We start from the raw sequence: 24,783 nt of genomic DNA on the forward strand, positions 1-24,783 counted from the left end.
CTGTTTAGCACTTCTTTAATTTTGCACTTTGTATAACTATGTTTCATTATGCTGGTTACTCATACATTGCTAGAACTCCTGTTTATTCGTGATTCCTCCTATGCCTCCTTCCCATTAGCTCATACCTATGACCCCACTGCATCATGTCCTCACTTGATACCTATCAGAAGTAGGATGTAGGACTTTTTACTCACTGTATATTGTACCTATACACTTCTGCAATTTTTCATCTGTAATTGTATTATGCTTGACTTGTAACTTCTTTAATGTATTATTGCACGTTTGTATTGCTCTTGTACGCTGTAAGTCGCCCTGGATAAGGGCTTCTGCCAATAAATAAAGACATACATCAATAAATAATATTAATAAAATACATTAGTATCCGAAAGTGTGAGAATCTGTTGGCTATTCCTCGGCGGGCCGCTAGGGGCGCCACAGATACTGCGACTCCGAAGCGAACCACGTGGTCCTTCTTGGTCTCTCTGTGGAGTTGCCCGAGGGAGGAAGCGAGAAAGATGGCTGCTGCAGAAGAGTGATGCTCCGATTGCATATCAACAAGATGGAGAGGAAAGGGGTCTAGATCAAAATAAAATCCCCTGTTGACTTGACGGATGTGTGACCCAATCGATACAAACCGTTGACGACCAGGAAACAGAGCCCGGTCTATAGAGGGATATACTACTTGGAAAATACATTTTTCTCTCAATAGAAGCTAGACGTCTTTACAAAAAAAAAAAAGACACCGAGTAGATTGAATGAAAACCTGGCTAGGATACAACATCTGGAGTAGGAAAGAGCAGCCGTGTAAGAAAACAAGTGAGGGTTTGACTAAAAAATACCGCAACTAAGTCTCCTGTAGGAGGATAGAGCAGAACAAAAATATATTGATAATAAAAACGGTTGATGCGAGGAAACTGGACCGAAATCAAAGGACATTAAATGTTGAGGTTGAATATCTAATATCAAACACGGTATGTGCATTTTATTTTAAATCCACACTGCATTGCATAAAAAAAATCTTCCTTGATGTAGGAATACGGCGGGGGCGTTTTAATTACTGTTTCAGTGTTTGCTCAATAGGATGTACAGAGATTTGACAGCTCAGAGAAAGTCAAAGTATTACATGAATAAGACGAATTGGTGGTGTTGTTAAATTAGGTAGTTTAATGATGTAATAGAATTTAATTACAAATGCAATATCATTGTGGACAATCTACTCCGTTGTAGCATGCAACACATATGGTAACCTATTTTAAAAAAATAATGTACCACTGTATGTGTACACACACGCACATTTCTATTTAATGTTTTATTATATTTAATGCACATTTTAAAAAAATATACGTTTCAAATAAACCGCATTTTGCATGACAGTGGAAATCTCCAATGTATGTGAAGTATAGAGTTTACATACCCATACCTACATGATTTCTTCCAGGTAATTCACTGTGTCTGTTTGGGCAAAAACAGTTTATTGATGATCCTTCAATTGTCACCCTAGACCTATAAGTAGGCAGATATGATTAATACATGTCAATTCCAAACTTAGCTTTACAATTGCATTTCTACTAGACATTCATGCTGTTTAAAACCCCTTTCCCAGGACAGTTTTTCGTGCCTCTTAAACGACAGCATCCTTTTTGTGTTTGTTTTTTGTAGATGGTCCCTATACCGAAGATATCAGAGCACCATTGATGTGGACAGTTCAGTCTGCCTTAAACTGAGACGTCTTCTGCAGGGCATTTAGATTTACCTACTGTGGTTTAATATTGCCATCTGTGCAGCTGTATTTAAACCAAGAAGCTAAAAAATATGTGACTATAGCAGATGCCTCAAAAACAAACAACTCGCTTAACAAGAAGGGGGGAAAAAAACATTTACCACCACAGCCTTATCTTTTTAAAGTGGACACAGCTCCCGCTAATTTTTAAGTGTATGGAATGAGCAGGACTCAATAGGTTTGTACAATTTAATATCATTCTGAATTAATAGAGATCAGACTCGCTCCAGATATTCTTGCACATGGGCAAGAGACTTTTGCAACCAACACCTGACTTTCACTTGGTTTTCAACCGATACTGACCATAGCGAGCAGCACAATTGGATATTGCTAGCTACTATTTCACCTGAAGGAGATCCTGTAAGGTTTTCAACAAGATGTTCTCGGCTTTGAAGAAGCTTGTGGGCTCGGAGCCGGGGCAGGTCAGAGACAAGAACATCCCTGCTGGCCTACAGTCGATGAACCAGAGTCTGCAGAGGAGGTTCGCTAAGGGGGTTCAGTATAACAGTAAGTGAAATTGCGTTTTTTGTTATGTGACAAATACAATCCTTTGCACGAATTAAAACTTAAGTATTGTGACAAGATTCAGACAGAAGCCGAGTCAGTGACCCAAATCTTAGATGCCATCATCAACACTCCAAGACGCTCTTTGGAAGTTATCGCTGGTGTCAATGTTTTAGCAAGTGCAGTCACTGTGTAGAATAGAATAATGGAAAAAAAGTGACCCTTCAGCTGCAAGAAAAACTCTGCACCCATTCACTCTCTTCAAAATGAAAATCACTCACAAAACTCTTTAGTGTGAGTATTTTGAATTGGTAATATCTTACTGTTTCCCATGTATTCTTTGACACAATCATGTTAAGAGAAATAAGTGTAGGAATAAGTAATTGCATTCCATTGCAACTGTATATTTACATTTATGTTAGTGTTCATAAATCTCTAGAAATTAGATAGGTGGTATTTTTTTATTTTCATTTTCATCCACTTAAAAAGGAAACTAGATAATATGGAACTTCAGATGAAAATATCGGGTTGGCACAGAATGCTATACACATACTAAAATAGAGCTGTTGGGCTATAATAATTCAGTGTTATTGTTTTTGCAGGTTACAGCATGCAGGGCAGAGGTGTCTTGTTAACATCCAAAACAATCCAGATACTCATGCATACGATTTGCATAGATGTAAAGCCAGTACTTTTGTGTTCTATGCCAATCACCAAATTTTTCATTCAGTTCCCGTCAGGATTGTTGACTTTTTTGTTTTCCTTTCAACCTCTAGACACTCCCCCTTTTAAAAATATCCACACTTACTAGTCTCAACTCTGTTACATTAGGTACACACACACTAATTTGTCTACTTTTGAAGAAATAGTACCAAATGTCTGCTCTTTATCAGAAAACATGGTTCCTGTGTTTTGCATCAGATGCTCCTCATTAAGTCACCTTGTTATTGGAAGCCCTTGTGGTGTTGGTCCACATAGAGAGTATAAATAATGCAGTGGCTATCATATGATCACCTCGTCCAGGGGGGACAGGCTCAAGGTTTTTCATATTGTTTTGCATGGTGTTTTTTCAAGTGCCAGCTTTTGCTAATGGGCTTTAAACACATAGGTACACATGCACTCAGCTTGGCACATGAAGAAACTTTTCTTCTTTTTTTTTTTTACCTCGAAGGAATCAATTCCATATGATATCACACCACTCCGGGCCAGCAACTACAAATACTGGTTAAGGTGTTCATGCACACATCTTAACTCATTAAGTCCTACTTGTTCACTTTGTTCAAAGCATAGTAAATCAAGCATGGGGTGTGTTTTGGTGCAGTTTTACATTTTCCAGATCAAATTAATTTCAAAGTCATGATGTACCATGACAAACATTCTACTAGGTTTAGGATATCAGTACCAGTTTAACAGTTAACTTTTTAACGTTATGTACTATATTTGTTTGCAGGAATATCCTTAATGTATCTTATTTAATTTTCACATAACACACTGGTAATTTCACTCTTTGAATAAAAAATAAAAAATGTTTTTAGCAGTAGAGAGGTGTTGAGCAACAGACCTTGTTCAAGGTGACTGGCATGCACACTGCTGACTTTGGGAGTTTTGTGATTGCATCATTGCCATTAATAGGACTAGAAATCAGTATTTTAAAGAGCAGCTGTAAAAGGTTGCAGATCAAGACATTCCTATTGTGTTTTTCTTTCTGTTCTTGTTGCTTGAATGATGCCCCTGAGCACAATAGTCTTGCTCTAGCTTTTAAGTAAAGTGTGTAATTGAGAATTGCATGCAAAAGCAAATGTCTTGCTTTCTGGAGCATTTCCACTCATTACACTGGATGTTTTTCTTCTCTCAGTGACAGCCTTTATTTATTTTTAAATGTATTTGCATTATTGTGCCTAATACTGCATCTGTAAGATCCTGTCAGACAAAATGAAATTCAGTGCTGTGGGAATTGGGATTAGATTTTTTTTAAGAAACAGCCCAGACAACACTGCAGTAGATCTTTCGCTCTAGACATTACAGTATTAATATGAGTGTTATATTTAGAGTACTTTTGAGATTCAGTGAATTCTTCTGTTGTGAAAGAAAAAGTTTCTTGCTTGCTGTTTATTTCAGTTTTTGTATATCGGTGAGTCACGGTGCCCTGCTTTGCACTATTCAGCTTGAGCAAAAGTTTGTATAATTGTGGTACTGTACAGACCGTACTTTGGTTTATAATTAGCAGGACCAGGATGAATTTGTGCAAGGGGCGCTATATGATGATGTCATTATCGTCAATCCTACATGCTTTGTCCTTGATGGGGAAGAGGCCATGGAATTTGGACAGTCTACCCCTCTGCCACCCCGAAACAAAGTCTCCATTCCTCTGTTATGGGTTTTACTTCCCTGGTTTTGATCTCTAATCAACCGTGGTGTCTTTTCATCTTTTCACAGTGAAGATTGTGATCCGGGGAGACAGAAACACAGGGAAGAGCACACTGTGGCACCGACTCCAGGGGAAAAAGTTCTTGGAAGAATATATCCCCACTCAGGAGATCCAGGTCACCAGCATCCATTGGAACTACAAAAGTAAGAGAACCTGCACTGTTTAGAAGAGCATAGAGCCCTTCAATCATGCTGTATACACATGAATGAGCATTCAGGGGGCCTAGAAGACAAATATCATATTATGTGTCCCTGTTCCTCAGTGTGTAAGCTTCTGACGTGCTTAAAAGCATAGTTGGAAAGCATGTTCTTTCGTGGTTTGCGATAGGTAGCAGAGAAGATATAAATCATTTTGAAAATTATTTTAATGTGAATGTCATCTTTTAAAGGCCATGACAAACTTCAACATGGGCTAATCTTGGTATGTAACTGCTGTCAGATCAAGGAGAAAGCTTTGCATAGATTTAGTGTTAATTCCCCCTGTGGCTTATGCTTTCTGTTTGCTGACGGGAGGGAACAAAATCATTGGTCTTGTTGCTATATTCATTAAAGGCAATCTACATAAAAGTCTTGGCATGCTGCAGCAACCACCTTTCCATTTCAACGCAAATTCACTTCCATTTATGGCAGACAGCAGCACAAAGTTAATTTGTGTTACATCAGATGTGGCAGATTTATATTGTTTTCTCTGTGCTCAAAGGGGGGGGGGTTCTTTGACATTGTAGAAGCAGCAATAACTTCATAATGACATCGGAAAAAAGGTTGGTTGTTTTCCAAATTGTGACCAGTGCCTGAAAGAGACACATTTAAACCGTGCACCTTTGAAGTTGCCCAAGTTTGCCTTCACTCCCTGTGAAGTCTGCCAAGTGGAGCATTCTGAGTATAAATAATCTCACTTTGGTTAATGAAGAGCTCTCAAGGGCAAAGACAGCTATCCGTGTACTAAGATAGATGCTCTCTCATGCTGTTTCTAAATGACCTGCTGTGAAAAGCGCAGAAGTCGAAAATTCATCTAGTTCTCTTAATTAGTTTGTCATTGTTTTCTTGTTGTTGTTGTTGTTGTTGTTGTTAGTGGTGGTAGTATTCATTTTGTTAACTGACTTAATTGAACAATTTATTGAATCTGTGACATTTTGCTTTATTCCTGTTCTGGTTCACGGACTCCTATCGGGGGGGCACACACACAAGTATTTCAGTGTGTGATATACAGAGTGTATGTGATGCTTCAGGGAAGATGAGTGTGAATCAGTAAACATTATTTAAATTTCTTAAGCTTGAGATAATGCATCCTGTGTTTCCCTGGGCTGCTGTGCTGTAGTGTGAGACTGTGGGTCAGAGAGAATGCGAGCCTGTACTTAACATTCCACAACCCAGAAGTCTCCAGGCCATGTGACATTCTGAAGTCAGCAGATTATAAGATCAGAGAATGCCTTTCCGCTAACTGGGAAAATACTTTCACACCTGCCTACTTTTTCATCTTTTGTTTCCATTTAACAAGCATTCTTATTTGAATGCAGGTTCTGATCTTTCAACATGTGTTGGATTCTTTAAATGTCTTTTCAAATTCTCTCCACAGCAACCGACGATGTGGTGAAAGTGGAAGTGTGGGATGTTGTGGACAAAGGTGAGTGTGATGAATGGAAACATTTTATTTTTTACACTCATCCTAAGATTGTCCTCTGGGGCAATCCTGGTGTGGGAGAGGATGCGTGTAAGATGGCCAGAAAATATCTGACAGTATTTACATGCTTGCAGATCATGGTCCAATCTAACATAGATAATGTTTTACATTTATTTTATTGTTTTGCTTCTCTTACTTGATTGCTGTGAGTTTGTGAAATTAGCAGCTCAAGTGTGAAGACAATTGCTTGGTGTGTAGAAACTTTAAGCAGTTATTAACAGTCCATGTGTGTTTATTAGGTGTGTTGTTGACAGAAAGAGTAAGCACGTGACCTTTGACCTTAAATACCTCAGTTGTGGAGTCATTACCCATAACACCTGTGTATGTGCAGCATTGTGCAACCTCTGGTAACTTTGCAGGTACACGTTTTAAAAATGAAACTACAGGTAAGGCATTGACATGTATAACTGAAAGTGTAGTTTTTTGTTTTCATTGCATTTGTCTTGGTCAAGTTTCTTATTCCGTTTGGTCTTGTTTCCTCTTTTTTTTTGGTTTAAACCATCATCGTTATTAATTTTGTTTTTCTTACTCTTCTTCCGCGACACTTCAGGCCAAAAATTCCCTCTTCCTGAAGGTTTAGGTGAGAGCCGTCTTAGCTTGTAGAGGTTAGCCTTTGAGCTGCTTGTCTTCGGTGAGTTTCTGTATCCGTGTGCTGCTGTGCTATCTGAATGGAAAAATAGGCGGGCCTTCAGTAGGAGTGGCGTGTGATCAGCAGTCTTGGAGGTCATTCATTATTCAAAGTTTCAAAGGTGTGCTGTGCAATGCAGCTGCTTCTCTGTTAAAGAATGGGCTTGATTGACCTGTATCAAACCCACATAATTTTGAATGCAGTTATGAACATTCAGACACAGTAGCACATATCTGCCTGTTTAGTAATTGTTCCACTGGGTGATACCTTATACACCTATCTAATGGTCAAAAATAAAATGTTTGTTTGTAAAATGCAATTCGGGTATGGTAAATAAAGTAGACCAAATATGATTTTTGACCTCATTGTTGCGTTTGTGTTGAGGTTTTGGCATTCATTGTAAAGGCATGCAAGGTGATTACAAATATGAAATGAAAAACTAGTTTTACAAATGAGAAGCACTCCAGTTTAACAAAAAGCTTGTCTCCTTCTCTTCCAGAGAAGGAGAGCGTTCGTCATCTTTCCCCCCCCCCCCCCCCCCCTGATGGGAGAGCATGCACAGTGAACTCCTTTTACTGCAGCAAAAATGTATTTCTAAGCACCTTGCAGCTAAAAATGCTTTCTTATTTAAATGCAGGGCAGTGCTCTGTACATGCACACCACCTGAATAAATTTCACATCCCAGACAGTAAACTTAATCAGGTCATCTAAATGCTCCACCACCGAGCAGGTTATGCTGGCTGACCTATTTACTCGTTTTTTCTTTGAGGTTCAGTTGGTAGTGTGGACTCTGTGTTCTTAAAGCTTGCTTCAAAAACCTTATTGTGGCGTTCTATAGGCTGACATTGTGTAGTGACAAGGATTGGAAAGGAGCGAGTTGTTTAATTTGTGTTTGTTTGGGTGTGCTTTATATCACTTCCTAATTCTGATGTTATTTTCCCCTTATTATTGCAGGCAAAAGTAAAAAGAGAGGTGAAAGTTTGAAACTGGAAAATGAACCACAAGAGGTAATTCTAAGACCGCAGATATACTGTTTTGTATTTGTATTTTTGTTTGTGTTTTCTTTTTCAAACTACAGTTGGTTGGTATTTATTAATTTGACACGACAGACATTTTTCTGGTATTGTATAGAATTTTATGTGTAAAATAAAAAAAACAAAAATGAACTACCAAGCATTATTTCAATTTTTCTTGCAAGTACAGCAGTGGCATTTCCTCCCACATGTTTGTAGGAGAAATTTGACATTGCTAGCAGTTATATACATTTCCTATATGACTTTGTGGTATTCTTCACAACAGTAGTCACAGGAGGAATTAAGTAGATGCACTCTTGTATTATTTGAATCTATTTCGTCATTATCTTTTTTCCCCTTGCAGACCGATAACGAGATGGCACTGGATGCCGAGTTTCTGGACGTTTACAAGAACTGCAACGGAGTGATAATGATGTTTGACATTACCAAACAGTGGTAAGAGCAACACTGCAGCCTCTTCAACTTGTTTGTCTCATTTGTATTGGATCGTTTTCTGCTGCAGTTCCACCAGCATGCTGGAGAAGACAACATGCACTGTAACCTACAACATTTCCTGTCAGGCCATACATTTCCTTCCATAATGCAAGCCCACAGAGTAAACCAAGCATTAGGATAGAGGTAGAGGCTAGGCACTTCTCCCATTAATACCACTGTAGCATCATAGGCTGCTCACAAAGTTTGCTTTTATGCCGCAGAAAGAGAGAACCATACTTGATTTGGAACCCTACCAATCTTAGTATTTGGGTTAGCTTTGTTCCACCCCTCTGAGAATCCCAGTCACTGTTGGTGATTATCAAACCGTAGACTGCTACCATCGATCTCTGTGCAGTGGATCCTCTACAGAGGGGCCATTACCGTTTGATCCAGCAGAGAGACCCAGTTTAGCCTGGAGTAACTCAATTGTTGATTGGATGTTTTCAATCTGCTCTGCTGATTTAAGTTTCAAGGCCAGATTGGTGATTTGCAGTACTATGCTAACCTTGATTTCCTGATTGGTTTAGAGTCAACGGTGTTGCATGACAAAACTCAATGCATTAGTAGCATCCTTTGCTTTAATAATAATGATATGCAGACCTGTTGATGATTATGTATTGCCAATGGATAGTTTCTATAACTATAACTGCTTGCTGCAAGATCTTACTAATAATATCCTTATCTCGTTGGGTAAGATGCATTTTAATGTCACATTCTAAAGCAGTTTTAATAGTATGTGTTAAGAATTGAAACAGGATTGCTATGATTCTAATGGTGTTCTCCACTGTATATGTTTTGTTGCTCGTGCTGTCAATGCAATGTATTCAAAGTAAATCAATAAGCCGTAGGAGTTGAATATTTTGATACTATCTGGATACATTATTTCTCTGTTGGTACAGAGTGGAACCAACCCGTCTGAATGCCTCTTTCTTCCCGGGCTGTACTTTGCTTGTGAAGGCTGTGTTCTCAGTTATTTGACTCTGTAATGCAATCTGACTTGATGCAGAAGGATTGAATTCACTGGAATTAAAGCTGTGAATTTAATTGTTGTGCTTTAACCTGATACAAACAACGGGCGACAGTGTTTGGTGATAAAAAAAAAAAAAAAAAAAAAAGCTAGACAAGAAACTGCACAAAGCCCATTTCCAATTAATCTTTTTGATGAACCTAGCTGATCTAATTCCATTTACTTCTGCCTAAGTGATTAGTATCGAACAGACTTGTGTGAGTAATATCCCAGGGCTTTGTTTTATTTATTTATTTATTTATTTATTTATTTATTTATTTAATGTTTTCATGCTCACTGATCATATTGTCATAGTCACTTGCAAAGTATCAGCAATTAACTGCTGCTTAAACAAAGATGGATGTTAAGAGTACACAATACAGAATCCACTTACTTTAATTATACTGAAAACAGGTCCTGGCACCAGGAGAAAGCTCTTCTGAAATAAAATGGCTCACAGAATCTTTTGGAAAGAAAGGGTGTGTAAATAAGTAAAAATAACCAATCTGTTTTATTACAAGTGAAAAGAAGCAACACTGACACCTCTCCCTCTCCCTTCTTCCAGGACCTTTAACTACATCCTGAGGGAGCTTCCCAAAGTGCCCACTCATGTCCCAGTGTGCGTGTTGGGCAACCACAGAGATATGGGGGAGCACCGGGTCATTCTGCCCGACGACATTCGAGACTTCATCACCGGCCTGAACAGGTACAGCCCCCAGCCCACCAACACCGCTCCGTATTCTCAGATCTCTTTGGGGGGTTAATTGTTTTAATCCAGCAGGTGATGTTGGCATTTTTCCCACATTGCTGGCATTTTTTAAAAAGCACGTCTCTTTTTTTGTTTGTTTGTTTGTTTGTTTGTTAGTGTTACAATTAACTCCTATGCCTAGTATAAGTGCTACAGAAGAGAGCATGCCCCTCTTGTTGTCTGGCTTGGGGAGAACTGTTTCTGAGAAGAGCAGAAAGCTAATTGTAGAATCTCTAAATTAACTTTACAGGCAAAAGATGAATTAGTCATACGCCTGATACTTTTATAAAGCTGGGGGGTTTGATTCTCAGCACTGTAATGGAAATATACGTATGTATATTTGATCAGTTCTTACATATGGTGCATCTCAAAGGTTGGAATATCCAATTCGCAATGTATCCCAAGGTAATGGCAGAAACCCATATATTTTATTCTTATAGTATTTATTTTTCCTCCAGACCTTTAGGCTCATCCTATATCCACTACGCTGAATCTTCCATGAAGAACGGTTTTGGTTTGAAATACCTGCACCGATTTTTCAACATACCCTTTCTGCAGCTACAGGTCAGTGCTTGTCTATGATGTCATTTAATTAAACAACCTTCTTTAATATATAATAGTCAAACTAAGCAACAAAGCTAAAGCTTAAAGTTCTTGAAATTCTGCCTTGCAATACTCGGGTTATGAATGGTGCTCGGAGCAAGGTTTATTTGTGCCAGTTTATTCATGATCTATCCCGTTTTAGCTGCTTTAAAATGCGTTTTATTTATTTTGCCTTGAAGTTGTTGTTTTTTCTCTCTCTCTCTCTCTCTCTAATATATTACTCCCGGAATACACCTCCACTCCTTCCCTTCTGGTCATGCCTAAGAAACTAAATTAAAAATTTAGTCTGTTTCTGTTTACACTGTCACACTAAATTATGTATAAGAGGGGCTTTCATAATTACTTAGTACAATGCCTTTTGATTTTAGTATTTTTGTTGAGCCTTTTTACATGCACCCAACTTATTTATCACTCGTTCATTGCAGGAGGTAGAGGGCTAATGTTTGTCTGGTAGGGCAGGGCCCGGGTCTTTGATGTTTGCAGTCTTCCTATTCTGAACTAGTCCTCATGAATTTTTAACTGCTCGGGCCGCCCTTTATCTTCCTTGCTCTCGGATCCCTTTCCATGCAATGCATCTGGATTACATGACCTGTGGCCGCCTGCATTTGGTTACAGGCCAGAGCAGTAGGAACCTCACGATGCCACAAAGGGCATCCTGTCCCTTTTGCCTTAAACTGTACTGTACTATGTACATCATAGGCATGCTTTGAAAAATGAGTCGTGGGCCAATGTCTTAAAATAAGTTATTTGTGTTTTCTTAATATATTTTAGAATGAAGGACGAAAGCAGAGACATGTGCGGACAGACTCCTGTCCACCACCCTTCTCTGCTTTGAAATCTGACTCCCAGATCAATTCATTCATTGGTGTAAAGCAAATAAAACCTAGCAAACGGGGTTCATCGGCTATGCAATGTTCAATTGTATCAGTCTGCAGCTTTGTCTGTGTTTGTGTTGACATAAGTAAACCTCCAAATTAGCTATACCCATTTTTACTTTTTCCACCCCCTCTGTAAGTGTCTCTCGTGCTTCCCTGTTGCCTTGAGCAAAACACCTTCAACTCAGTGTTACACCATGTACTTTACCATGTACCATGTAGCTCTGTGGCTCCAGTGAGGTACACAATGCCAGTGTTTACCTCCATCAGCTGTTTGTCTGGGCGATACCTGAACCAGTTCAATCCGCTGTCCTTCGGGACTGGCTCTATTATTGATGGCAGTGAGGGAGGCGGAGCGGAGAGGTGTCCTGATATGGGATCCTTCGGCACCAGATCAGTTAGCGCTCTCCCTCCCTCCCCACCCTTGGGTGAGCTTCCCCATCTGAGCTGTGCTGCCCTGTCACCCCACAGAGAGAGACGCTGTTGCGGCAGCTGGAGACCAATCAGCTGGACATCGACGCCACTCTGGAGGAGCTCACGGTGCAGCAGGAGACCGAGGACCAGAACTACGACATGTACGTCACACCCCCCACACACTCGCACATACATACTGATACACACACACACACACACAATGTATAGACAGACTGACACACAGATAACCATGCAGAAGCACAGATGAATGCCTTTGCAGGTACATACTCACGAGCATGGAGATGCTCAGATTATGCACCGACACACACACACATGCTGAGTGATTTTTAAATTCATGTGAAAAATGGAAGCAGCTGAACTCCACCTGCAGGGACACATGAGCACAACCCACAGCGAGTGTCAAAGGAAAGGTTTACAGTCGAGCAGAGTATGCCTGCCAGGGACACTCAGTAAATAGAAGAGAACTGGAAAGAAAATGTTAATATTTTCAGAAATAAAAGCATTGAAAAAACACAGGATAATTTTACTGAAAAGGTTTATACAGGAAGGATTTTATTTAGGCAATGACATTGACTTCTGTATTTTGTGAATCGTTTGCACTTATGTGAGTATTGAGAATATCTTTGTCTCTTGACATTCTAGTTTTCTGGAGATGATGGAGGCCCGCAGTCGAGGATACGGTTCCCCAGTGCCAACAAATGGCCAGAGCCCCTCTTCGGGGTCCCAGTCACCCATTGTCCCACCCAGTGGTGCCTCTACAGGCAGCTCCAGCCCCGGGACCCCCCAGCCACCCCCTCCCTCTCAGATACTGCACTCCCCAGCCCCCTCGCCCTCCCCTCCCCCCCAACCCCTAACTGCAGCGGTGGCACAGCCTGCGCCTGAAACCAACCCCCCCCCCCCACTGTTCGCCCAAGAGCCCCCGGCCCCCTCTCCCTCGCCAACACCCCCCACGCCTGTGGCCACGCCCACCATGGCACCCCTTCCCCAGAAACGCAGCATCATGTCCAGGCTCTTTGGGTCATCCTCCACCCCTGAGGTTCCTGCCAGTAAACCAGGTGAGTTGGGAGATTAAACTGTGCTGGATGGATGGATGGATGGATGGATGGATGACAACCCACTGTACTTCCACTCACTTCATATGGGTACCACTGAAGTCTTGACTCTTTTCTCCGCATAGTGCCAAAAAGTACTTCCTGTAAGTAGCAGCAATCCATGTTTTCTTTGGCGTATGGTTCATGGATAGACAAATAAAGATGGCCAATTGCGATGCAGTCTGGAGGTGAATACAAGTAAACTTCACCAACTCTACATTCTATGTAATTAATTGCATACACTTGCTTAGCAGCCATTAGGATCTCCAGACCTTAAGTTATCAAGGTATAAGGCAGGTAATGCAGCTTAACAAAGCACTTGATTTCCTTGGTAAGTCAAAGTGAAAATAAATCTGGGATTTAACATAAACTTACCACTTTTTGGAAACGTTCTCTAAGGGACTAAATTAATTGAAGGCAGGCTGTTTAAATGTAACTTTAGGTCATTATGACAAAGAAGGAAAGTTCACTTGTCGCAACACCCAAAATCTAATTAACAACAAAGGCAGTGGGCCCTGAAATGGCAGTTAAATATTAGGCTTATCTCATACAGCAATAATTAAAAGTAAAAAAACATTATTTTTAATTAGAAGTGGTGGTATGAAGGAAATATCTTTTAATTTCCACGAGGTAATTGAATTGGCATGACTGGGATGGTACCTGCGAGTGAATGTCTTTTCTGAAGCTTTACAAGCGCTGAGCCCAGAACGACGGCAAGCTGTGAATATTGATTGGCGCAGAGTGGGAGTGTAATCGCTGTAATGGCAGCAATAAACTGTTGACATTGGGAAATGTGCTCGCTCTGGGGGTGTGTGGTTATGCAAGAGGACAGACTGCAATGCAACCCTCCTCGCTCTTCGGCCGTGTCTCTTTGCTGCATTGCAGAGTCTGCTGCGGAGGCGCAGTCTATCACCTGCACAGAGAGCGCCACATTGATTTTCTTTGAAATGTGCTGCTGTTTCAGAGTTGGGTCAGCGGAAGAGATTAATAGTTATTTTTGTTTATCTTATTTTGTATTTTTTTTTAGATGGAAAGCTAGTTGGGCATCTCATTCCCCTGCTCCCCTGCATTCTCCTTGTATCTCACTCCTCCGCCTTCCTGTCCTAATCCTCCTTTCTTCTTTCTGAAGCCACAGAATTATTATTCTTCATCCTGTTCAATCACTACATTAATAAATATAAAGTGGTCTGCTGCGCCTCTCTGCTGAAGTCTATTGCACGCACCATCGCATTCAAAGTGTGGGGAGAAGGCCCTCTTGCGTGTATTGTAAGGAGCAACACTCATGCATAATTTACAGCAAAATCAACAGCCGTTTAGTCTACAAAAGGTGTGCAGAGATTTCCTGGGTGCAGTAGCCAGTAAGAGGATGCAGCAGTTTTGCAGTTGGGCAGCAGGTGGCCAGGTGATGTCTTGCATTCAGATATATCAAACGGCAGCAGCTCCAGGCTGAATGTACAGACCTGAAGCAATAAAGCTTTTGTCTTGATATAATAATACCAATACAATGCATTTCAGCAAGGTACACTGGAGAATTGGAGTTTTGTGCTTGAAATCATAGAGACCAACAAGAAATTAAATGCCTTGTGTTGATGTTCCAAATCCCAGTGTAAGGTGACAATGTATAGATGTATGATTTGTACTGGGGGCTCAGAGTTTAAATGCACCAGAAGTAATTTTCTTTTTCCTTTTACCTTTCTACCTTTTCTTTCTTTCTACAATACCTACACATGTGCACTCACCTAAAGGATTATTAGGAACACCTGTTCAATTTCTCATTAATGCAATTATCTAATCAACCAATCACATGGCAGTTGCTTCAATGCATTTAGGGGTGTGGTCCTGGTCAAGACAATCTCCTGAACTCCAAACTGAATGTCTGAATGGGAAAGAAAGGTGATTTAAGCAATTTTGAGCGTGGCATGGTTGTTGGTGCCAGACGGGCCGGTCTGAGTATTTCACAATCTGCTCAGTTACTGGGATTTTCACGCACAACCATTTGTAGGGTTTACAAAGAATGGTGTGAAAAGGGAAAAACATCCAGTATGCGGCAGTCCTGTGGGCGAAAATGCCTTGTTGATGCTAGAGGTCAGAGGAGAATGGGCCGACTGATTCAAGCTGATAGAAGAGCAACTTTGACTGAAATAACCACTCGTTACAACCGAGGTATGCAGCAAAGCATTTGTGAAGCCACAACACGTACAACCTTGAGGCGGATGGGCTACAACAGCAGAAGACCCCACCGGGTACCACTCATCTCCACTACAAATAGGAAAAAGAGGCTACAATTTGCACAAGCTCACCAAAATTGGACAGTTGAAGACCGGAAAAATGTTGCCTGGTCTGATGAGTCTCGATTTCTGTTGAGACATTCAGATGGTAGAGTCAGAATTTGGCGTAAACAGAATGAGAACATGGATCCATCATGCCTTGTTACTACTGTGCAGGCTGGTGGTGGTGGTGTAATGGTGTGGGGGATGTTTTCTTGGCACACTTTAGGCCCCTTAGTGCCAATTGGGCATCGTTTAAATGCCACGGCCTACCTGAGCATTGTTTCTGACCATGTCCATCCCTTTATGACCACCATGTACCCATCCTCTGATGGCTACTTCCAGCAGGATAATGCACCATGTCACAAAGGTCGAATCATTTCAAATTGGTTTCTTGAACATGACAATGAGTTCACTGTACTAAACTGGCCCCCACAGTCACCAGATCTCAACCCAATAGAGCATCTTTGGGATGTGGTGGAACGGGAGCTTCGTGCCCTGGATGTGCATCCCACAAATCTCCATCAACTGCAAGATGCTATCCTATCAATATGGGCCAACATTTCTAAAGAATGCTTTCAGCACCTTGTTGAATCAATGCCACGTAGAATTAAGGCAGTTCTGAAGGCGAAAGGGGGTCAAACACAGTATTAGTATGGTGTTCCTAATAATCCTTTAGGTGAGTGTAGATTAATCATGGAAGTCTGTAAAAATCCATATAAGCAGATGTGTGTTTGCTTTTACGGTCAAACCTTCAGCCAGTGACGAAAGAGAATAATCCTCTTGAAGTGCTGCACATCTCCAGATTATCTTTTCTGGGTGTCGCACCTGCCCCTCCCGCCGGGGCTTTGGGGTTGTAGTCCCACGAGGGCAGTGGACTCTGATGCTTGCGTGATGTTCATGTCCTCAGACTCCACAGCCCCCGCCGCTACTGAGCGCCCCGTGAAGGTGCAGAGCGTGGACGACTTTGTGCCGGACGAGGGGTTGGACCGCAGCTTCCTGGAGGACGGCGCTTTTCCGAAGACAAAGATGAAGCCAAAGCCCAAGACAACTGTGGATAGTGACAGGTAAATTACAGTGGGGGGGCATTGGTGGTTTAGCCAGCAGAATAAAAGTAATTAAACAGATTACATTAACAAAAACATACGCATACGCTGCAGATCAAGGAATAACGGTTATGTGTTCAACCTTTACACCTCCAGCATTTGCTTGTCTCCTTGTCCTGCAATAAATTTCCCGCTTATATATATATATTTTTTTTGCCAAGCTGTGCCATTTATTGGTGTCATTTTAAATTTGACTTTTCATCTGTCACTTCAACTGGGAAATCTTAATAAAGGGGGCTTATTTTTTTTGCAGCTCGAGCACATTAATGATAAATGTGTCTCGGAGCTTTCCAATTCTAGCTCAGTAGAATTGCGACTTCTCTTTAATGAGGATGTTAAGAGCAAGTCAAGATGAATGATAAATAGGAGAATCCACCTTCCAGGGCCTTTGTTCCTTTACTCCAGGGGTAATGATCCTCGGAGTGCCGTGATGGGAAAGTGGGACATGTTGTCACTGCTGGCTGTGTGCCAGATTGGCACTTCTGTAAGACAGCATGTGGAAATATAGTCTTCAAACTGCATGTGCTGCATTCCTGCCATCATTCTAATGACTGCAAAGCCTGGCTCTCTGCAGACAGATTCAGCAATTCTTGTGTAACGAGTTAAAGAAAATGGCCACCTCGACATAAGTGTGTGGCAGCAGGTTTCTTGAGTTTATCTCCGGGGTTATGACCCTGATTGGGTGATCTTTGTCCATCTCTATCCACTGGAACATCGCAGGAGCATAGCTTAATTTGAAATTGAGAGACAGGAAAACTTAATTGTAAAATGATCATCCTCCTGTGTGTGCCACGGGGGCCTTTAAGAGATTGTTTTTTTTGTCCCCCTCAGTGACGGAGAAGGCCTAGGGGGCAATCCCATGGTGGCAGGATTCCAGGATGATCTGGATCCTGATGACAAGGTTCCCCTAAAACCTCTCCCCCGCGCCGCCATTCCCAGCAAGAACATCACCCTGTCCAGTGACGAGGGGGAGGGGGGGCTTACAATCTCTGTGATGATGGATGAGGACCTTGACAGCGAGCCAGACACTAAATGGTACGTAAGGACTCCATTGAGTAGGCGGGTGATTCTCACACAATTCTCATTTCAGAGTGATCTGCTTTGAGTTTGTTTTAAAGTGATATTGACCAACACATTTTATTTGGAGTATGCTTAGTGCTTAGTAGGATCTAGGGTCTGTTGATTTCAAAGAGACTATTTACTTATTTTTATATATTGTAGTGCTTATTTTGTAAGCACAAGCACAAGAGTGGGACATTTTTTTTTTACTTTTTTTTTTTTTAATGCTGTGATAAAAAGTAGCTATAGTAATGGACAAAATAAAATACTTTATTAATATATTTTATTTTCAAGATTTTCTGATTACCGAAATATACCTCAAGAATGCAATCATAACATTTGGGATAATTCATGTTTAATTACTTACCTTACCACATTAAATTAAGTTCCTACAACAGTTTAACTCATAGTGTTGGTCTATATTATGGAAAGCATAATTGAAGGTGCAGTTAAGGTAATAATTAAATTACTTAATATTTTGGTAATGATAAGCAGGTTGCAATAATGAGTGAATATTTCGGTAATGAGATTAACTGAGTAGTTGTAACCGAGTGTGTAAAGAGCAAAAGTATTTGATATCATGTTTAATGTTATAGATGTGTTGCAGCATCAATATCAAAGCATAAAGCACTAGAAATGTTTCTTGAATTTAAGTTAATCAGAGTTGGCTCCAGGCATAGAAGATACAGGCTGTCACCTATGCCGACATCCATCCAGGGGTTTGAGATAAAACAATATTACTTTATTTTATGCCTAATATTGTCTACTTTTAAATTAATATAAACATGATAATTGATGTATGTGTAGCTGAAGACCCCTAGACCCTCCTCAGTACCATTTACTCTAATAATAAATCACATTCCACGGCTTTACTTAAATCTGGTATTTGGGGTTGCCAATCCAAAATCTTGACTAGAGTACTATTAAAGTCAGCCCTGAAATTAATAGTACTACTATAATGACCAAAAAAGAAACCGAAAAGACCATTGTATAGGAAAGTGAAAGAAACTGTATTCTGTGTTTCATATCAAAGGAAACATAATATCCATAGGTGATAAAATGACTTTTAAAATGACTATCCCTAAGTTCTGAGGCCGGAGTGGCTAAACCATCTCCATTAATGTCTTTACTTCAATTTGACTGATAAACTGGAGCAGAATCTATGATTTTTTTTCAAACTTTCCTCTGTAATACATCAGATTGAGACCCTGAGATTCACGGGTCAGGAATTTCAAATTGGAGGTATTGGGCACGGCAGCCAGTTGATATGTGACCAAAGCGGGTCCTAGATGCTGTCGGTCCCAGTACCTACCCAGTTCTGAGTACTCTTTAACGGATTTTTGCAACTATGCCAGTTACGACAGCAACAGGGGAGCCATCATTCAGTGCGCTAAATCTACTCAAAACATCTTTGCGCTCCACAGTGAATAGACTTAATGGGCTTGCTCACCTGTACATAAATAAGGACCTCAAACTAATTTATGGAAATGTTCTTGATTAATTTAGCCGTCAAAATGAAAGACTTGAATTCACCTAGAAACTCCTACATCAGCAGCAGAAACAATTTATTTCCAATGAAAACGCATATTTCTAGGAGGGGCATCAGTTGAAAATTGTGCATCCTCACCCATTAAAAAAAAAAACATGGTTTATCATTTCAAGGAACACTATACATTTTCCTATCACTGCAACGCTACGCTGTAAACGGCTTAGAAAAGGCATAACTTTTGAAATGATTGGATCCACCCCTGAGTATCATAACAATGTAATTGTTAATCTGTAATATTTTCTCATTACCTGTCAACCTGGGCAACAACGTAATACATTAATATGAATAATATTATCCATTAATATTACAGATAAAACAACCAGTTCAAGTTAAAATACTGAGATATGCTTTTTATCATTACCGCAATATATCGGTAATGAGAATACATTGCGGTGATGAGGAGGCCATTTAAAAGTTGTAATATCTTTGTGTGCAAGACAGAATACATGTATATCTCTTGGATTAAGGTTTTACCATTTAGTTTAATGTTTTTTATATTCAAATCATCACGCACATTTTTCAAGGTTGGTTTCATGAGAATCACCCTAGTCCCTGAAGTGCCATATTAAATAGTCACACCTCTTGCAAATAACACCTTCATCCCTTGAAACTTTGTATCAAGTTAGGATTTTTGTACTATAATCCATTTGTTTCAACTAAACTTAAATAAAATATTCAACAATTCATCAATGGTGCACACATTCTAATTCTAATTCAGTGATTTGATTTTCTTTCTCAAATGACAAGTGGTTACATTAGTATGCATGTACTGCAACCTTTTGGTTTTGCACACGTGTGTCTTTGTGATTTAGGTCTTCTGCAAATTCTTCCAAATTGCCAGCTAAGACCAAAGCAATGGATAAGAGAGCTGCCTCCCAGGCCCCCGAGACAGCCAGCAGTCTGAAGACAGATTCTGCATCACTTGCACCAGCCACTTCTGCTCCATCTCTGTCTCCTGCGCAGCCTGCACGGCACCCCCACAAAAAAAAGGGTGGTGCCATGGAGGCCGAGTCCTCAGACACAGACCCTGAGGGACCGGTCGCCAAGCAGATGCTCTCTTTCATCATGGATGACCCCGACTTCGATAGCGAGGAGTCAGACAACCAGATTAAGAAGGTAGGAATTTGGGGAGTAGGTGTGGCAGTTGTTTTGCATATATGTAGAGACAAGTACAAATGTTTAACTTGTCGTTTGGAAATCAGTGAGGCTTTCCATAGGGATATTAACCGTCCTGTGCACCAAATAATTTCTGTAAATTAGTGGATCTTATTGAACTCTTACACTCTGCGTCTCCCTGCAGGACATCTTTCCAGTCCGGGAGGATGTCTCAGACCTGTCTGAAGACGAGTTCACCCCCTCGAAGGTCTCTGAGCCGCTCAAGCCAACTGTCCTCACCTTCAAACCCAAGAACGACACGGACCTGTTTGGCCTGGGGATCGAGGAGAGTACGCCCAAGAGCAAGGACAGCAGCGAGGATGCAGAAGGCAAGCTTGACAATCCCACAGCTGCACAGCTCGTGGAGGCCTCCCATTTTATGTTTTTGAAATGTATATGACAGCTTCAAAGTTCACAAAATTGTAAGGATGTCTAAAATAAGATGAATACATTCCACCCACACGAGTTCAGCATTAACTGAGGCGTCTTTTCTTGGATGTGCAAATCGTGACTCGCCCTCAATTTATGTTTGCATTTTCACAAACTCTGTTCCTCTAAATTGCTCCTTTTTGTGTGGCTTTAATATCTGTTTGGCTCCCGCAGATAAAGAAAGCAAACATTCCTCAAAGGACAAGAAGAAAAAGAAGAAGAAAACCAAAGAGGTAAGCTTTGTCCGAGGTGCTGTAGAAAGCTGATACTCATTTAAGGAGGTGAAGAATCCCCAATATTATTTATGTACCAGACAGACAAGTGATGTGAGTGAACAAGGGGGAAACCATACATGTTTAGACAGAATCACACCTATGGACCAATAAAATGTTTTGCTGACTGAGGCAGTGCAGAGGAGGGGTCAAGAAAAGGCAGTAATTGTGTGTGTATATATATAATTTTTATTTCCCCACTTACAGGAGGAAGAGAAAAGCAGCAAGAAGCGGCACAAACACAAGAAAAAGGAGAGAGAGGAGGCAGCGACAGGAGATGACAAGAAGAAGAAGAAAACCCGGAACAAGAAAGCTGAGGACATGGACGACCTGGAGGCATTCCTGGCGGGAGGCGGGGGGTCCGCAAAGAGCGGGGGAGGAGACTATGAGGAACTGTAGGCGGGCCAGTCAATGTGGAGGTGGGTGTGGGTTTCCAGCTGAGGCAGGCTCACCGGACGGGCAGTCTGAGTGTCTCGTGAACAGCGCGGTGGAGATGCCGGCTCCACTACACCTGTCTGGGTTTTATATTGTGACTCTGAATGCCCCGTTTTATTTCCATTTCACCACACACAATGGTGTACTGTCCTCCCCTCCCCTGAGAATGATGAGGGGGGACAAACAAATGGATGCTCGTCATTTTAACGCAGTCGGTGTCCCGATGTGGGTGCTACAGGAGGACCAAGCTGCAATCTTCTTCACAATACCTGTCTGGCTCTGCACACCATTCTCCACAGGTTTCTGACATTACGCATTATTTCCATAGTGAATTTTTGTTTGTTTTTTAACTTGTCCTCCTCCTAAACCTTTTTTTTCCCCCCTCGGTTTCTGATGTATTAGAAATTGCTCGAAAGCATGCCCCTGTGAGTTGGTGGTGGACTTATTCATCTGTCAATGTAGATAATCAACTGGATTTCAGACGAGTTGATGATGTTTTCCCATTTTTAAAATGTACTGCATTCGGGTCGGGTGGGGGGGATGTTCAATTGCTGTAAAGTGTAAAATAATGTTTTTGAAAATTCACAAGCATTTCTTTTTTTTAGTTTTCTGTCAAAGAGATGCTTTTAAGAGAACATTGAGTAACACGTTCAGTAAACAGTACTTACTGGTACAAAACACATAAAAATACTGACTAAACAAACGTGATTTCAAAAAATGAGGTGATTTTGTGGGAGAAGGTTGCTTAGGCCTGACTTTTTGTTGTTTTTTGATAAATAGATGCACATTTAATTTTTAACGAATGCCTTAAGGGAAGTCTGATGCTAAAATGTTCCACAACTGCTACTCAAAACTGGTGAGGAAATACCACTGCAGACCAACCTCTCCCATTGCATTTCAAGTGTTCTTACTGTAAAGCAGTAGAAACTGAGCATTAGTCTAGACTCTATGTGTAATTAACACTAATTAAGAAGCATAGGGGGCTGAATTACGAGTAAGATATTTGCTGGTAATTGTGCCTTCTGTCCAACTTCAACGAGCTGATGTTCAGACTCATGGGATCATTGTACTGGCAGGGTGGGACAATGTCTTGTGTTAGACTTTTAAAGAGAAACACCAGCCTTGATTTGGCTCCTATCACAAATAATCCAGAATGATAGTCTTCACATCTACAGTCAAACTACAGGATTAAATTATCAGTATGACTTCCAGTGGGGGGCAGCATTTTTTCTTTTTTCTTTAATTTTAATTAAATGGGTTTATTGAATGGGACTTTTTTTTTTTATGACCTAATTATAAAATACTTGCAAGGCATGCTTTTCCTTTAAGGTATACATCTTGTTCAGAGCTGCTGAAATGTCAAGCACTTTTATTTAATGTTATGGAGTATACCTAATCTACAGAACCTTCCCATGAAATGCATTTGCTTAAAAATGTATTCACCCATTTATTCCAGAGACCAAGACATGTTGGATTGTTTATCTAAAGGCACTCCTGAAACAATAGGTACCTCATTATTATGTACTTTTCCTTGCATTGTGACTGTTTTTTCCTTTCGTCTTTTTTAATCATTTTTTCTACATGAATGTGTTTGTATTTTTTGGTTTCTCTTGTGGAGTTTTCATGCTATTTCACTTTGAAAATGTAGATTGAGTATTTTGGGTCAAACGCAAGGGCTGACAGATTCCTGTATTTGCTCTCCTCGTGGTCTTGCCAGCAAGTTAGGGATTCAGGGCTTGTTTACATTGAAATCAAACTGTTTTCCTTTATTTGCCATGCCTAAATTACTGCTTACCTCTAAGGCTATTGGCATTCACTGAACAAAATGAGGATTTGCTGAAAAATCTGCATTTATTAGTACTCAATGAGCAGTTTGGCTGCCTGCTCTGAAGGAAAGCTGGATCGTGGAGACCAGCTTCGTCAGATTTTCAGTCCACAAGAGATCGTCACTACCTAACTCAAGCAGTTGATTGTAATCATTTTAAACCATAAAACCTGATGGGCTTCTGCTCTCCAGGTCAAGAGTAGTGCACATCTGCGTTAAGGCAAAGGAGACCAAAAGCATTTCTCTCCAGTGCCTGAGTGCTGAGCCACAGTGCCCATAACTGCTGAGGAATTTCCCAGCGTGCACCTGTGATGCTGCAATGTTCTCCGTATCCTAACGGGCTGTTTGCTTCGTTGCACTGGAGACGCATAGAAGGAAATCTGTCCTGTCAGTCTGTAATGGTAATGGCAGTTGGTCCAGTGCCGTTTGATTGCTGTCACCTGCTTCAAGCCAAATGTTTCTAGACACCGTAAAAAAAAAAAAGTACAATGGGAACTCAATAGCCCTGGTATCCCTTTTTTGTCCGAGGTGCAGAAGCCTAGGGCAATTCCATTGTTTTTGGTTTCTTTGGTGGTTTTAATTTTGGAATCCCCCAGTTTTCAGCTCTGCTCTTCGCACCAGCAGCAGAGAGAGAAGCGAAGCATGAAGTGAATAGAGAGGGAGCGGTGGGAGGGCCGTGACTAATATCCGGCTCTATTGTGGATCATGTGTTGGTTTAATCTTCAGTGATCGAGTGTGCTTCTTGACAAATCTTTAGCAGATTGAAAGATGAAAATGTATACTGATGCACGTTAGGGGATGACTGTGGACTATGTGAACTCTGGTTAGGAGCAGCATATATTTAAACTAGCCATAAGACCAATGTGCATGGCCTTCAGGAAGTGTTGCAGCCACTACCTGGTGCTGCGGCTCAGGATTCGTAGTATGCCGTGTCTAATATCATATGTAATGATCATCTTACTCCCCTGTGCTAAACTTTGATTTTCATGTTTTTTTGTTTTGTTTTTGATTTGATCAATTTCATATTGATATTTTAAATTAGATTTTTAGTGATGCAGTCGATGCAATTTTGCACTGTGTTGAAGATCCGTAGGTATTCCATGTACACCATTCATTTCCTTTTTTGAAAACCATCACATTTTTCCCAGCACTCTTGGGCTATGCATTCATATGTGCTACTTTATACACTTGTATTGACTGAATAATTATGGGATAATAATCAATTTCATGTAACTCCTTTAAAAAATGATGCAAGCAGAATCTTTGTACAGAATGAGGTTAGGAAAGAGGAAAAGGTATTGAACTGTTACTTTTGTTTTCTCATGAAATGCTTCCATCTGCACACTGTATGTGAACTTGTGTTCAAATTGTCTAATAAATGCAAAAATATTTTCTTCTTA

At 40.6% G+C, this 24,783-nt stretch overlaps 1 protein-coding gene across 1 annotated transcript; it reads left to right on the top strand.

Moving 5' to 3' along the window:
• The first annotated feature begins 497 nt into the window (after positions 1–497).
• On the top strand, positions 498–24,783 carry LOC136758608 (rab-like protein 6). The gene is made up of 16 exons (XM_066713138.1): positions 498–971; positions 1,660–2,287; positions 4,721–4,855; positions 6,288–6,335; positions 7,975–8,027; positions 8,398–8,489; positions 10,100–10,240; positions 10,741–10,846; positions 12,232–12,335; positions 12,838–13,250; positions 16,464–16,620; positions 17,491–17,694; positions 20,080–20,383; positions 20,568–20,751; positions 21,026–21,084; positions 21,331–24,783. The coding sequence occupies exons 2-16, from the start codon at positions 2,158–2,160 to the stop codon at positions 21,520–21,522; spliced, it is 2,322 nt and encodes a 773-aa protein (XP_066569235.1). The 5' UTR covers positions 498–971; positions 1,660–2,157; the 3' UTR covers positions 21,523–24,783.

This window comes from Amia ocellicauda, chromosome 9 (genome assembly GCF_036373705.1).
Source record: "Amia ocellicauda isolate fAmiCal2 chromosome 9, fAmiCal2.hap1, whole genome shotgun sequence".
Lineage (NCBI taxonomy): Eukaryota > Metazoa > Chordata > Actinopteri > Amiiformes > Amiidae > Amia > Amia ocellicauda.

Bases quoted from the DNA above. Each gene is read 5' to 3' on its own strand.
- LOC136758608 (XM_066713138.1), top strand. From the start codon at position 2,158: ATGTTCTCGGCTTTGAAGAAGCTTGTGGGCTCGGAGCCGGGGCAGGTC. The intron at 8,490-10,099 runs GTAAGAGCAACA...CCCTTCTTCCAG, and splicing joins TTTGACATTACCAAACAGTG to GACCTTTAACTACATCCTGA. The intron at 20,752-21,025 runs GCAAGCTTGACA...TGGCTCCCGCAG, and splicing joins CAGCAGCGAGGATGCAGAAG to ATAAAGAAAGCAAACATTCC.